Source organism: Panulirus ornatus, chromosome 61 (assembly GCF_036320965.1).
Source record: "Panulirus ornatus isolate Po-2019 chromosome 61, ASM3632096v1, whole genome shotgun sequence".
Classification (NCBI taxonomy): domain Eukaryota; kingdom Metazoa; phylum Arthropoda; class Malacostraca; order Decapoda; family Palinuridae; genus Panulirus; species Panulirus ornatus.
This window is the reverse complement of record NC_092284.1, coordinates 5,012,904-5,028,528: the sequence shown is the minus strand read 5'-3', so window position 1 is coordinate 5,028,528 and position 15,625 is coordinate 5,012,904. Positions and strand designations below refer to the sequence as shown.

At 42.3% G+C, this 15,625-nt stretch overlaps 1 protein-coding gene across 1 annotated transcript in view; it reads left to right on the top strand.

Moving 5' to 3' along the window:
- LOC139767502 (UDP-N-acetylglucosamine transporter-like) overlaps positions 1-15,625 on the top strand; it is an 86,775-nt gene that overhangs the window by 21,008 nt on the left and 50,142 nt on the right. The window contains exons 2-3 of the mRNA XM_071696929.1: positions 229-497; positions 12,425-12,579. Coding sequence (XP_071553030.1) covers positions 239-497; positions 12,425-12,579 — 414 coding nt within the window. The 5' untranslated portion in view covers positions 229-238. The remainder of the gene's footprint in view (positions 1-228; positions 498-12,424; positions 12,580-15,625) is intronic.

Below are 15,625 nucleotides of genomic sequence, written 5' to 3'. Positions count from 1 at the left end.
ATTTCCAGCACATCCACCCACCTTCATATATATTTATATGAATTAATGTAATGGGTGATTGTTAGAGGAAAGGGAAGCTCACATGTTAATGCTGGAGAAAAGTGAACCCAGGTTAGGTACTGTTTTTTTCAGTGGACATCCTTCTAGTTTTACATTAAATCATTCCATGTACATAATAGGTGGAGATGGATCTGTTGCATAATTGTCTCTCTTGCTCACTCCGTACAGGTAAACTGTGATGGGTCAGCCAGAGAAGAAGGCAGCCCGAGGTTTGGTGGGGCGTGCCAGTGGAGGATGGCTCAAGAAGCACCTCCTTTCCCTTAAGACCCTAAGTCTTGTGGTGCTTTCCGTGCAGACATCGACAATGGTCTTACTTCTGCGCTATAGTCGGACATCCACCACGTCCATCCATCAGCCTTATATTATTACGACTGCTGTTCTCTCATCTGAAGTTCTTAAGCTGGGACTTTCTTTGGGATTTTTACACATAGAATCTGGTAGGAGTTATTTCTTTGATCATTAGTCTTTTCACCCTTTCGCTGCAGCGGGTGTAAGAGTCAGCGTCCATGTCCTGTGCTGTTGCTTTTTGAATATTTAACAAAAAACTATCCTTTTGACTGTGCCCGAGAATGCTTATGTATACAAAAATACAAAACAAATTTTGACGCAGTTGTTTATACCACTGCTGTGAGACATCTGGGGATGCCTTTCGTGAGCTGGCATAAGACATTTCGTTCTGCCAGATGTATGAGTGCAGTTTTCTGCCAGATGTATGAGCACAGTGTTCTGCCAGATGTATGAGTATAGTGTTGCATTTTTCTTGTTTCTGTTACACCTTTACAGTAGTGTAGTTGCCTATGTTTACAGTATGGAGAGAGTTGTACACTGTGGAGCCTTGTAACTTGAACTTTATATACTTATGATAAGATTTTGCCATTCATCAGGGGTAGCATATACTGCTTATTACAGAAATATTTAAAGTTAAGGAAAACAACTTATGTGAATTACGTGTTTGGATTTTTTACATAAGATGGAGTGAGCATGTGATTGTTGACTGAAAGCCAGCAGCCCACATGTAATTAACCACTATGTGAAGCAGAAAGACTGAAACGTGGGGCAAGGAGAGGAACTTGATGGTCAATGTAGTAATGGCTCATTGCACTACTATAACTAACCCTCCCACAATATATCAGCATTTGTGTTAGGACATGCAAATATGTATGGGTATCTGTTTTGCTGATTACTGGTGTGCTGTGTGGTAATGGGCTGCATTAACACTAATACGGTATTTACATTTCAACACAGTATGTAGCATTATTGAAAATGGAAGTCCGTATTTTGCACTATCCACGGTGTATGGGTGAAATGAGATGGACCATATAAGTATCAGCCATAGTGAGAGCTTTGGGTACAGCGTGTGACTCTTCATGCTTATTGTACAATGTTTTGTCACATCACGTCTGTGACATCTTATACTTTAAGGGTCTTGGCTGTTTCATTTGCAGGTAGAAGCTGTAAAAGTGACTGTAGATTGTTATTTGGTACATGGGAAAGCTGTGCTTTAGAAATTTTTGGAAGATTTGAAACACTTTGAATGTCTTTTTATTTTATTTATATTATTATACTTTGTCGCTGTCTCCCGCGTTTGCGAGGTAGCGCAAGGAAACAGACGAAAGAAATGGCCCAACCCCCCCCATACACATGTATATACATACGTCCACACACGCAAATATACATACCTACACAGCTTTCCATGGTTTACCCCAGACGCTTCACAAGCCTTGATTCAATCCACTGACAGCACGTCAACCCCGGTATACCACATCACTCCAATTCACTCTATTCCTTGCCCTCCTTTCACCCTCCTGCATGTTCAGGCCCCGATCACACAAAATCTTTTTCACTCCATCTTTCCACCTCCAATTTGGTCTCCCTCTTCTCCTCGTTCCCTCCTCCTCCGACACATATATCCTCTTGGTCAATCTTTCCTCACTCATTCTCTCCATGTGCCCAAACCACTTCAAAACACCCTCTTCTGCTCTCTCAACCACGCTCTTTTTATTTCCACACATCTCTCTTACCCTTACGTTACTCACTCGATCAAACCACCTCACACCACACATTGTCCTCAAACATCTCATTTCCAGCACATCCATCCTCCTGTGCACAACTCTATCCATAGCCCACGCCTCGCAACCATACAACATTGTTGGAACCACTATTCCTTCAAACATACCCATTTTTGCTTTCCGAGATAATGTTCTCGACTTCCACACATTCTTCAAGGCCCCCAGAATTTTTGCCCCCTCCCCCACCCTATGATCCACTTCCGCTTCCATGGTTCCATCCGCTGCCAGATCCACTCCCAGATATCTAAAACACTTCACTTCCTCCAGTTTTTCTCCATTCAAACTCACCTCCCAGTTGACTTGACCCTCAACCCTACTGTACCTAATTACCTTGCTCTTATTCACATTTACTCTTAACTTTCTTCTTCCACACACTTTACCAAACTCAGTCACCAGCTTCTGCAGTTTCTCACATGAATCAGCCACCAGCGCTGTATCATCAGCGAACAACAACTGACTCACTTCCCAAGCTCTCTCATCCCCAACAGACTTCATACTTGCCCCTCTTTCCAAAACTCTTGCATTTACCTCCCTAACAACCCCATCCATAAACAAATTAAACAACCATGGAGACATCACACACCCCTGCCGCAAACCTACATTCACTGAGAACCAATCACTTTCCTCTCTTCCTACACGTACACATGCCTTACATCCTCGATAAAAACTTTTCACTGCTTCTAACAACTTTCCTCCCACACCATATATACTTAATACCTTCCACAGAGCATCTCTATCAACTCTATCATATGCCTTCTCCAGATCCATAAATGCTACATACAAATCCATTTGCTTTTCTAAGTATTTCTCACATACATTCTTCAAAGCAAACACCTGATCCACACATCCTCTACCACTTCTGAAACCACACTGCTCTTCCCCAATCTGATGCTCTGTACATGCCTTCACCCTCTCAATCAATACCCTCCCATATAATTTACCAGGAATACTCAACAAACTTATATTATTTTTTTTTTTATTATACTTTGTCGCTGTCTCCCGCGTTTGCGAGGTAGCGCAAGGAAACAGACGAAAGAAATGGCCCAACCCCCCCATACACATGTATATACATACGTCCACACACGCAAATATACATACCTACACAGCTTTCCATGGTTTACCCCAGTCGCTTCACATGCCTTGATTCAATCCACTGACAGCACGTCAACCCCGGTATACCACATCGCTCCAATTCACTCTATTCCTTGCCCTCCTTTCACCCTCCTGCATGTTCAGGCCCCAATCACACAAAATCTTTTTCACTCCATCTTTCCACCTCTAATTTGGTCTCCCTCTTCTCCTCGTTCCCTCCACCTCCGACACATATATCCTCTTGGTCAATCTTTCCTCACTCATTCTCTCCATGTGCCCAAACCACTTCAAAACACCCTCTTCTGCTCTCTCAACCACGCTCTTTTTATTTCCACACATCTCTCTTACCCTTACGTTACTCACTCGATCAAACCACCTCACACCACACATTGTCCTCAAACATCTCATTTCCAGCACATCCATCCTCCTGCGCACAACTCTATCCATAGCCCACGCCTCGCAACCATACAACATTGTTGGAACCACTATTCCTTCAAACATACCCATTTTTGCTTTCCGAGATAATGTTCTCGACTTCCACACATTCTTCAAGGCCCCCAGAATTTTCGCCCCCTCCCCCACCCTATGATCCACTTCCGCTTCCATGGTTCCATCCACTGCCAGATCCACTCCCAGATATCTAAAACACTTCACTTCCTCCAGTTTTTCTCCATTCAAACTCACCTCCCAATTGACTTGACCCTCAACCCTACTGTACCTAATAACCTTGCTCTTATTCACATTTACTCTTAACTTTCTTCTTCCACACACTTTACCAAACTCAGTCACCAGCTTCTGCAGTTTCTCACATGAATCAGCCACCAGCTCTGTATCATCAGCGAACAACAACTGACTCACTTCCCAAGTTCTCTCATCCCCAACAGACTTCATACTTGCCCCTCTTTCCAAAACTCTTGCATTTACCTCCCTAACAACCCCATCCATAAACAAATTAAACAACCATGGAGACATCACACACCCCTGCCGCAAACCTACATTCACTGAGAACCAATCACTTTCCTCTTTTCCTACACGTACACATGCCTTACATCCTCGATAAAAACTTTTCACTGCTTCTAACAACTTTCCTCCCACACCATATATTCTTAACACCTTCCACAGAGCATCTCTATCAACTCTATCATATGCCTTCTCCAGATCCATAAATGCTACATACAAATCCATTTGCTTTTCTAAGTATTTCTCACATACATTCTTCAAAGCAAACACCTGATCCACACATCCTCTACCACTTCTGAAACCACACTGCTCTTCCCCGATCTGTTGCTCTGTACATGCCTTCACCCTCTCAATCAATACCCTCCTATATAATTTACCAGGAATACTCAACAAACTTATACCTCTGTAATTTGAGCACTCACTCTTATCCCCTTTGCCTTTGTACAATGGCACTATGCAAGCATTCCGCCAATCCTCAGGCACCGCACCATGAACCATACATACATTAAATAACCTTACCAACCAGTCAACAATACAGTCACTCCCTCTTTTAATAAATTCCACTGCAATACCATCCAAACCTGCTGCCTTGCCGGCTTTCATCTTCCGCAAAGCTTTCACTACCTCTTCTCTGTTTACCAAATCATTTTCCCTAACCCTCTCACTTTGCACACCACCTCGACCAAAACACCCTATATCTGCCACTCTATCATCAAACACATTCAACAAACCTTCAAAATACTCACTCCATCTCCTTCTCACATCACCACTACTTGTTTTCACCTCCCCATTTGCGCCCTTCACTGAAGTTCTCATTTGCTCCCTTGTCTTACGCACTTTATTTACCTCCTTCCAGAACATCTTTTTATTCTCCCTAAAATTTAATGATACTCTCTCACCCCAACTCTCATTTGCCCTTTTTTTCACCTCTTGCACCTTTCTCTTGACCTCCTGTCTCTTTCTTTTATACATCTCCCACTCAATTGCATTTTTTCCCTGCAAAAATCGTCCAAATGCCTCTCTCTTCTCTTTCACTAATACTCTTACTTCTTCATCCCACCACTCACTACCCTTTCTAATCAACCCACCTCCCACTCTTCTCATGCCACAAGCATCTTTTGCGCAATCCATCACTGATTCCCCTAAATACATCCATTCCCCCCCCACCCCCTTTTTCCATTGTTTTCTCCCCTTTTTTCCCATCTGAAATCACCCCCTCCGGGAAACAATCCCCCCCAAGGCCCTTTCCCAAGCCACTTACTCTAAACCACCCTCTTCCCCCCAAACTTTCACTTTTAAATTTCTAAAAAACCCAAATCAATCTTCACCTTAGCCTCCACAAAAAATGATCAACTTCCCTCCAGTTAAACCCCCCAGACTTTAACATCCAAAATCTCTTTTTCGCACCCTGTCAATTTACTTAACCCCAAAAACCGCTCCCCTTGGCCTTTCCTCCTACTTACAAAAGAAATACTTTTTGTATATCTCGCTTTTTAAACCAGGTCCCCCAAATTTCATCAGCCCCTTTTTTCAGCACAAAAAATCACAAGCTTTTAAAACCTTTTCCCAAAATTTACAAAACTGAACCCCCCTTTTTAAAAACCAATTTTTTCCCTTAACTGCCACATTACTCACCTTTGCATTCAAATCACCCATCACTAAAACCCGGGTTTCCGTGATCAAAACCACAAACATTTTTAAATTCGGCTGCCCCCAAAAACATTTTTCCCCTTCGATCTTTCTTCCTTTCCCCGGGTGCAAAATCCACCAATAAAAAAACCCCCCTCTCCCCCAAAAATTTTCATTTTTTAACCCATATTAATCGAAAATTTTAATTTTCTTACATTCTATCACATACTCCCAAACTCCTGTTTTCGGGAGAAATTGCAACTCCTTCCTTTTGGCTCTTGTCCTCTCCTAACCCCTAAATTTTACCCCCCAGACTTTCCCCAAACCACTTTCCCCTTTACCCTTAAGTTTCTTTTTCCCCTCAGAGCCAAAACATCCATTTTCCTTTTCCCAAAAAATACTACTACCCTCTCCTTTTTTCACATCTTGGTTACTTTCCACACACATTTGGGCCCCCCAACTCTGAGCCTTCGAGGAGGCTGTAGCACTCCCCGCTGACTCCTCTTCTGTTCCCATTTTTAAAAGTAATACAAGCGATATTATATATATATATAATATATATATATATATATATATTATATAATAGAATATATTTATATAATATATTTATATATATTTATTTATTTCATAACTTGTTGCTGTCTCCCGCATAGCCGAGTAGCGCAAGATACAGATGAAAGAATGCCCAACCACCCACATGCACTCCACCACAAGCACATATACATTCCTTATACATCTCAACGTATACATTATATACACACACAGACTTATACATATATACGCATGTACAGAATCATACTGTCTGCCTTATTCATTCCCTTCCCGTACGCCACCCAGCCACACATGAAATGACAACCCCTCCCCACCCGCATGTGTGTGAGGTAGCGCTAAGAAAAAACAAAGGCCACATTTGTACACACTCAGTCTCTAGCTCTCATTAAATCACCGAAACCACAAGCCTCCCTTTCCACATCCAAGCCCCACAAAGCTTTCCATGGTTTACCCTGACACTTCTATGCCCTGGTCAATTGCATTGACAGCACATCGACCCCAGTATACCACAAGTGTTCCACTTCATTCTATTCCTAGCAAGCTTTCACCCACCTACATTTCCAAGCCCCAATCACTCAAAATCTTTTTTACTCCATCTTGTCCACCCTCCACTTGGTCTCCCACTTCTCCTCGTTCCCTTCCAACTCTGACAAATAGACCTCTTGGTCAATCTTTCCTCACTCTTTCCTCTCCATGTGACCAAACCATTTCAAAAACCCCCACAAAATTCTGCTTCTCTCAACCACAGTCTTTTATTACCACAAGCTCTTACCCTGTTATTACTTACTCGATCATAACACCTCACACCAATATTCCTCAAACATCTCAGGTCCAGCACATCCACCCACCTTCATATATATTTATATGATAATGTAATGGGGTGATTGTTAGATGAATGAAGCTCACAATGTAAATGCTAGGAAGAAAAGTGAACCCTGTTAGGTAACTGTTTTTTTTCAGTGGACATCCATCAGTTTTTAACATTAAATCATTCCATGTACAGAATAGGGGAGATGGATCTGTTGCATAATTGACTCTCTTGCTCACGTCGTACAGGTAAACTGTGATGGGTCAGCCAGAGAAGAAGCAGCCCCATGTTTGGTGGGGCGTGCCAAAGTGGAGGATGGCTCAAGAAGCAACTCCTTTCATAAGACCCAAGTCTTGGTCTTTCCGTGCAGACCTCGACAATTGATCTACTTCGGCGCTAAAGTCGGACAATCCACCACTCCATCCATCAGCCTTATAAGTATTACGACTGCTGTTTCTCCTTCATCAGAGTTACTTAAGCTGACTTTCTTTGGGATTTTTAAAACATAGAAATCTGGAAGGAGTCATTTCTTTGATCATTATTCCTTTTCACCTTAGCGCTGCAAGCGGGTGAAGAGTCAGCGTCCATGTTCCTGGTGCTGTAGCTTTTGAATAATTTAACAAAAAACTATCCTTTTCGAACTGTGGCCCGAAATGCTATGTATAACAAAATTACAAACAATTTTGACGCAGTTGTTTATACCAATGCTGTGAGACATCTGGGATGGCCTTTCGTGAGCTGGCATAAGACATTTCGTTCTGCCAGATGTATGAGTGCAGTTTCTGCCAATGTATGGAGCACCAAGTGTTCTGCCAATGTATAGAAAAGTGTTGCATTTTTCTTTTTTTCTGTTACAAACTTTACAGAGTTAGTGCCTATGTTACAGTATGGAGAGAGTTTACACTGTGGAGCCTTGTAACTTGAACTTTATATACTTATGATAAGAAGTTTGCCATTCATCAGGTAGCATATACTGCTTATTACAGAAAGATTAAAGTTAAGGAAAACAACTTATGTGAATTAATGTTGGGATTTTTACATAAGATGGAGTGAGCATGTGATTGTTACTGAAAACCAGCAAGCCCACAGGTAATTAACCACAATGAATCAGAAAGACTGAATCAGTGGGCAAGGAAGAACTGATGGATCAATGGTAGTAAGGGGCTCATTGCACTACTAGAACTTACCCTCCCACAATATATCAGCATTTGTGTAGGACATGCAAAAAGGTATGGGTAAACGTTTTGCTGATTACTGGTGTGGTCTGTGTGGTATGGGCTGCATTAACACTAATACGGTATTTACAGTTCAACACAGTATGAAAGCATTAATTGAAAATGGAAGCCGATTTTGCGACTATCCACGTGTATGGGTGAAATAGATGGACCATATAAGAATCAAGCCATAGTGAGAGTTTGGTACTGCGTGACTCTCATGCTTATAGTACAATGTATTGTCACTCACGTCTGTGACCTCTTATACTTTAAAAGGGTCTTGCTGTTTCTGTTTGCAGGTAAGAAGCTGAAAAAAGTGACTGTAGATTGTTATTTGGTACATGGGAAAGCTGTGCTTTAGAAATTATTGAAGATTTGAAACACTTTGAATGTCTTTTTATTTTATTATATTATTATAAATTTGTCGCTGTCCCCCCGCGTTAGCGAGGTAGCGCAAGGAAAACATAACCAAGAAATGGCCCAAAAACCCCCCCCATAACACCATGTATATACATACGCCACACACGCAAATATACACCTACACAGCTTACCATGGTTTACCCCAGACGCTCCAAGCCCTTGATTCAATCCACTGACAGCACGTCAACCCCGGTTACCACAGCACTCCAATTCACTCTATTCCTTGCCCTCCTCTTCACCCTCCTGCATGTTCAGGACCCCGATCACGACAAAATCCTTTTCACTCCATCTTTCCACCTCCATGGTCTCTCCCTCTGCATCCACTTCCCGTCCTCCTCCGACAACATATATCCTCTTGGTCAATACAGTCCCTCACTTCATTCTCTCCATGTGCCCAACCTCTTAAAAACACCCTCTTCCTGCTCTCATCAACACGCTCTTTTTATTGCCACACCTCTCTTACCCTTACGTTACTCACTCGATCAAACCACCTCACACCACACATTGTCCTCAAACATCTCATTTCCAGCACATCCATCCTCCTGCGCACAACTCTATCCATAGCCCACGCCTCGCAACCATACAACATTGTTGGAACCACTATTCCTTCAAACATACCCATTTTTGCTTTCCGAGATAATGTTCTCGACTTCCACACATTCTTCAAGGCCCCCAGAATTTTCGCCCCCTCCCCCACCCTATGATCCACTTCCGCTTCCATGGTTCCATCCACTGCCAGATCCACTCCCAGATATCTAAAACACTTCACTTCCTCCAGTTTTTCTCCATTCAAACTCACCTCCCAATTGACTTGACCCTCAACCCTACTGTACCTAATAACCTTGCTCTTATTCACATTTACTCTTAACTTTCTTCTTCCACACACTTTACCAAACTCAGTCACCAGCTTCTGCAGTTTCTCACATGAATCAGCCACCAGCTCTGTATCATCAGCGAACAACAACTGACTCACTTCCCAAGCTCTCTCATCCCCAACAGACTTCATACTTGCCCCTCTTTCCAAAACTCTTGCATTTACCTCCCTAACAACCCCATCCATAAACAAATTAAACAACCATGGAGACATCACACACCCCTGCCGCAAACCTACATTCACTGAGAACCAATCACTTTCCTCTTTTCCTACACGTACACATGCCTTACATCCTCGATAAAAACTTTTCACTGCTTCTAACAACTTTCCTCCCACACCATATATTCTTAACACCTTCCACAGAGCATCTCTATCAACTCTATCATATGCCTTCTCCAGATCCATAAATGCTACATACAAATCCATTTGCTTTTCTAAGTATTTCTCACATACATTCTTCAAAGCAAACACCTGATCCACACATCCTCTACCACTTCTGAAACCACACTGCTCTTCCCCGATCTGTTGCTCTGTACATGCCTTCACCCTCTCAATCAATACCCTCCTATATAATTTACCAGGAATACTCAACAAACTTATACCTCTGTAATTTGAGCACTCACTCTTATCCCCTTTGCCTTTGTACAATGGCACTATGCAAGCATTCCGCCAATCCTCAGGCACCGCACCATGAACCATACATACATTAAATAACCTTACCAACCAGTCAACAATACAGTCACTCCCTCTTTTAATAAATTCCACTGCAATACCATCCAAACCTGCTGCCTTGCCGGCTTTCATCTTCCGCAAAGCTTTCACTACCTCTTCTCTGTTTACCAAATCATTTTCCCTAACCCTCTCACTTTGCACACCACCTCGACCAAAACACCCTATATCTGCCACTCTATCATCAAACACATTCAACAAACCTTCAAAATACTCACTCCATCTCCTTCTCACATCACCACTACTTGTTTTCACCTCCCCATTTGCGCCCTTCACTGAAGTTCTCATTTGCTCCCTTGTCTTACGCACTTTATTTACCTCCTTCCAGAACATCTTTTTATTCTCCCTAAAATTTAATGATACTCTCTCACCCCAACTCTCATTTGCCCTTTTTTTCACCTCTTGCACCTTTCTCTTGACCTCCTGTCTCTTTCTTTTATACATCTCCCACTCAATTGCATTTTTTCCCTGCAAAAATCGTCCAAATGCCTCTCTCTTCTCTTTCACTAATACTCTTACTTCTTCATCCCACCACTCACTACCCTTTCTAATCAACCCACCTCCCACTCTTCTCATGCCACAAGCATCTTTTGCGCAATCCATCACTGATTCCCTAAATACATCCCATTCCTCCCCCACTCCCCTTACTTCCATTGTTCTCACCTTTTTCCATTCTGTACTCAGTCTCTCCTGGTACTTCCTCACACAGGTCTCCTTCCCAAGCTCACTTACTCTCACCACCCTCTTCACCCCAACATTCACTCTTCTTTTCTGAAAACCCATACAAATCTTCACCTTAGCCTCCACAAGATAATGATCAGACATCCCTCCAGTTGCACCTCTCAGTACATTAACATCCAAAAGTCTCTCTTTCGCACGCCTGTCAATTGACATGTAATCCAATAACGCTCTCTGGCCATCTCTCCTACTTACATAAGTATACTTATGTATATCTCGCTTTTTAAACCAGGTATTCCCATTCATCAGTCCTTTTTCAGCACATAAATCTACAAGCTCTTCACCATTTCCATTTACAACACTGAACACCCCATGTATACCAATTATTCCCTCAACTGCCACATTACTCACCTTTGCATTCAAATCACCCATCACTATAACCCGGTCTCGTGTATCAAAACCACTAACACACTCATTCAGCTGCTCCCAAAACACTTGCCTCTCATGATCTTTCTTCTCATGCCCAGGTGCATATGCACCAATAATCACCCACCTCTCTCCATCAACTTTCAGTTTTACCCATATTAATCGAGAATTTACTTTCTTACATTCTATCACATACTCCCATAACTCCTGTTTCAGGAGTATTGCTACTCCTTCCCTTGCTCTTGTCCTCTCACTAACCCCTGACTTTACTCCCCAGACATTCCCAAACCACTCTTCCCCTTTACCCTTAAGCTTCGTTTCACTCAGAGCCAAAACATCCAGGTTCCTTTCCTCAAACATACTACCTATCTCTCCTTTTTTCACATCTTGGTTACATCCACACACATTTAGGCACCCCACTCTGAGCCTTCGAGGAGGATGAGCACTCCCCGCGTGACTCCTTCTTCTGTTTCCTATTTTAGAAAGTTAATACAAGGAGGGGAGGATTTCTGGCCCCCCGCTCCCGATTTGAATGTCTTATGTCGTACAAAACCCCTATGATATCCTCTGTGTTAATCATTAATACAGCAACTATAATTGCTTTGGTCCAGTTGCATTGGTGTTCTGGTAAGGTCATGTATAAACTTTATATGGGGTATACCCCATATATTACGATGTTACTGGCCAAGAAGTTGACTTTGTAACTAGTTAAAGTTAGTCCTGTTCCTTTAGCTACACTTATGACAAATGAATTTGTGTTAGAAGTAAAGTAAGAAATATTATGCTATGCTTGAAGTGTATCACATTGAATGTAATGAATTTTGTTTCCTGAAACCATGTTTTTTGTTGTAGGATTTTGCATTTTGATTGGAAGAAAGAAAACTAGGATTTTTTTTTTTCCATTTTGTTACAGGGAAAGCACTAAAAGCAACTTTCACTCGGCTTTATGAAGACGTAGTTCTTAACGTGTGGGAAACTTTGAAGTTAGCCGTTCCTGCTTTCTTATATGTGGTCCAGAACAACTTGCTTTTTATTGCTCTGTCCAATCTTGATGCCGCCACCTATCAGGTAAGCAAGATGACTTATGTTTGTTCAACAAACTTGTATTTCATTATTGAAATCACTGTTAGTTTGTAAAAGCATATCTACTGCAAAAAAAGATTGATGTTTCTGTCCTTTAGCCGGTTTGTGGGTTTAGAGTTGGGCACCACAGATTTGCGTATCTTTTTCTTTAAGATACTTGTTTGCATTTAATCTGCCAGATACAAGTAGGAACAGCTATGGATAATAGAAATATGGTTAGATAATATCTTTAACACTTTTTCTGTGAAATTCACATTTTTTTTTAATAATTATACTTAATTGCCGTCTCCTGTATTAGCTAGGTAGCGCAAGGAAACAGAAGAAAGAATGGCCCAACCCACCCACATACACATGTACATGAACGCCCACACGCACACATATACATACCTATATATTTCAACGTATACATACAGAAGTCTGTTGGGGATGAGAGAGCTTGGGAAGTGAGTCAGTTGTTGTTCGCTGATGATACAGCGCTGGTGGCTGATTCATGTGAGAAACTGCAGAAGCTGGTGACTGAGTTTGGTAAAGTGTGTGGAAGAAGAAAGTTAAGAGTAAATGTGAATAAGAGCAAGGTTATTAGGTACAGTAGGGTTGAGGGTCAAGTCAATTGGGAGGTGAGTTTGAATGGAGAAAAACTGGAGGAAGTGAAGTGTTTTAGATATCTGGGAGTGGATCTGGCAGCGGATGGAACCATGGAAGCGGAAGTGGATCATAGGGTGGGGGAGGGGGCAAAAATTCTGGGGGCCTTGAAGAATGTGTGGAAGTCGAGAACATTATCTCGGAAAGCAAAAATGGGTATGTTTGAAGGAATAGTGGTTCCAACAATGTTGTATGGTTGTGAGGCGTGGGCTATGGATAGAGTTGTGCGCAGGAGGATGGATGTGCTGGAAATGAGATGTTTGAGGACAATGTGTGGTGTGAGGTGGTTTGATCGAGTGAGTAACGTAAGGGTAAGAGAGATGCGTGGAAATAAAAAGAGTGTGGTTGAGAGAGCAGAAAAGGGTGTTTTGAAGTGGTTTGGGCACATGGAGAGAATGAGTGAGGAAAGATTGACCAAGAGGATATATGTGTCGGAGGTGGAGGGAACGAGGAGAAAAGGGAGACCAAATTGGAGGTGGAAAGATGGAGTGAAAAAGATTTTGTGTGATCGGGGCCTGAACATGCAGGAGGGTGAAAGGAGGGCAAGGAATAGAGTGAATTGGAGCGATGTGGTATACCGGGGTTGACGTGCTGTCAGTGGATTGAATCCGGGCATGTGAAGCGTCTGGGGTAAACCATGGAAAGCTTGTAGGTATGTATATTTGCTTGTGTGGACGTATGTATATACATGTGTATGGGGGGGTTGGGCCATTTCTTTCGTCTGTTTCCTTGCGTTACCTCGCAAACGCGGGAGACAGCGACAAAGTATAATAAAAAAAATAATACATACAGACATATACATATATACACATGTACATATTCATACTTGCTGCCTTCATCCATTCCCATTGCCACCCCACCACACATGAAATAGCACCCCCCCCCCCCCCTCCAAGTAGCACTAGGAAAAGACAATAAAGGCCACATTCGTTCATACCCGGTCTCTAGTTTCATTTGTAATGCTCCAAAACCACAGCTCCCCTTCCACATCCAGGCCCCACAAAACTTTCCATGGTTTACTCCTGTTGCTTCACATGCCCTGGTTCAACCCATTGACAGCAAGTCAACCCCGGTATACCACATCTTTCCAATTCACTCTATTCCTTGGATGCCTTTCACCCTCCTGTATGTGTTGTTGGAACCACTATTCCTTCAAGCATACCCATTTTTGCTCTCGGAGACAACTTTCTTGCCTTTCACACATTTTTCAATGCTCCCAGAACCTTTGCCCCCTCCCCCATATATTGTGTTTTTATTTTCTTTCATTCATGTTTGCCATTTCCTGCATTAGCGAGGTAGTGTCAGGAACAGATAAAGAAATGTCTCATTTGCTCACATCCCATCTTTTGCAATCGTGTAATGCACCAAAACAATAACCTTATATCTACTACCAGACCCCACAGACTTTTCTATGGTTTCCCCAGACTGCTTCATATGCCCTGGTAAAGCTTTATCCCTTGGATACCTCATGCCCTCTTTCATGTTCACCTCCAAAGCATCTGTCACCCCATCCTTCCACCTCCTCCTTGATTCCCCCTTTTCTTAGTTTCCTCTCATTACTCATCCTCTCGGTATGTCCAGACCATTTCAGCACACCTCTCATGCTTTCTCAAAGATATTTCTTTTAGTACCAAACTTCTCTTTTACCCATCATTTCTTATTCAGTCAGCCCACCACACACCACGTATTGTCCTCAGACATTTCATTTCCAACACATTCAGCCACTCCTTTACATTTTTGTTTAAGGCTCACCCATTGCCTCCATACAGCACTGATGGGACTACCATACAAACGTACCCATCTTTGCCATTAAAGATAGTAATCTTTCTTTCCACACATCCTTCAGTGAGCCATTATGAGAAAGGTGAAGGGACAGCTTAGTGAGTCGTGGACGTGTGGACATGGTGAACCTACTTTATGGACTAATTGTGAGAGCACAGAGACGATCTTGGAGTTTGAGAGTGGAATATTAATCAGTGCATTTAAGATTCCCAAAGTTTGATCATGGAGAGAATGGAATGAATGTTAAGCATGTGGATCAAACATCGCATTCATAAAAATGTTCCCATCAGCATGCTTGTGATACAAGCAAAGGCCCAGAGTGTGTATGATGGCTTGGCAGTGAAAGAAAGAGCAGTGAATACGTTTCAAGCAAGTCGTGGTTGGTGTGTGAATTTTGCAAAAATCTACAATTGCCACATCATCAGCATGACTAGTGGGGGTGCTTCTGCTGACGTTGTTATTGCTGAAAATTTCTAGGGAACTCCAAAAACCATTGTCGAGGAAGTTGATGATTCTCCTAAGCAGAGTTTTAATATGGGTGAAACTGGAATATTTTGGAAGGGACTGCATTTGAGAACATACATTTCCCATGAAGAGAGGATTGCAC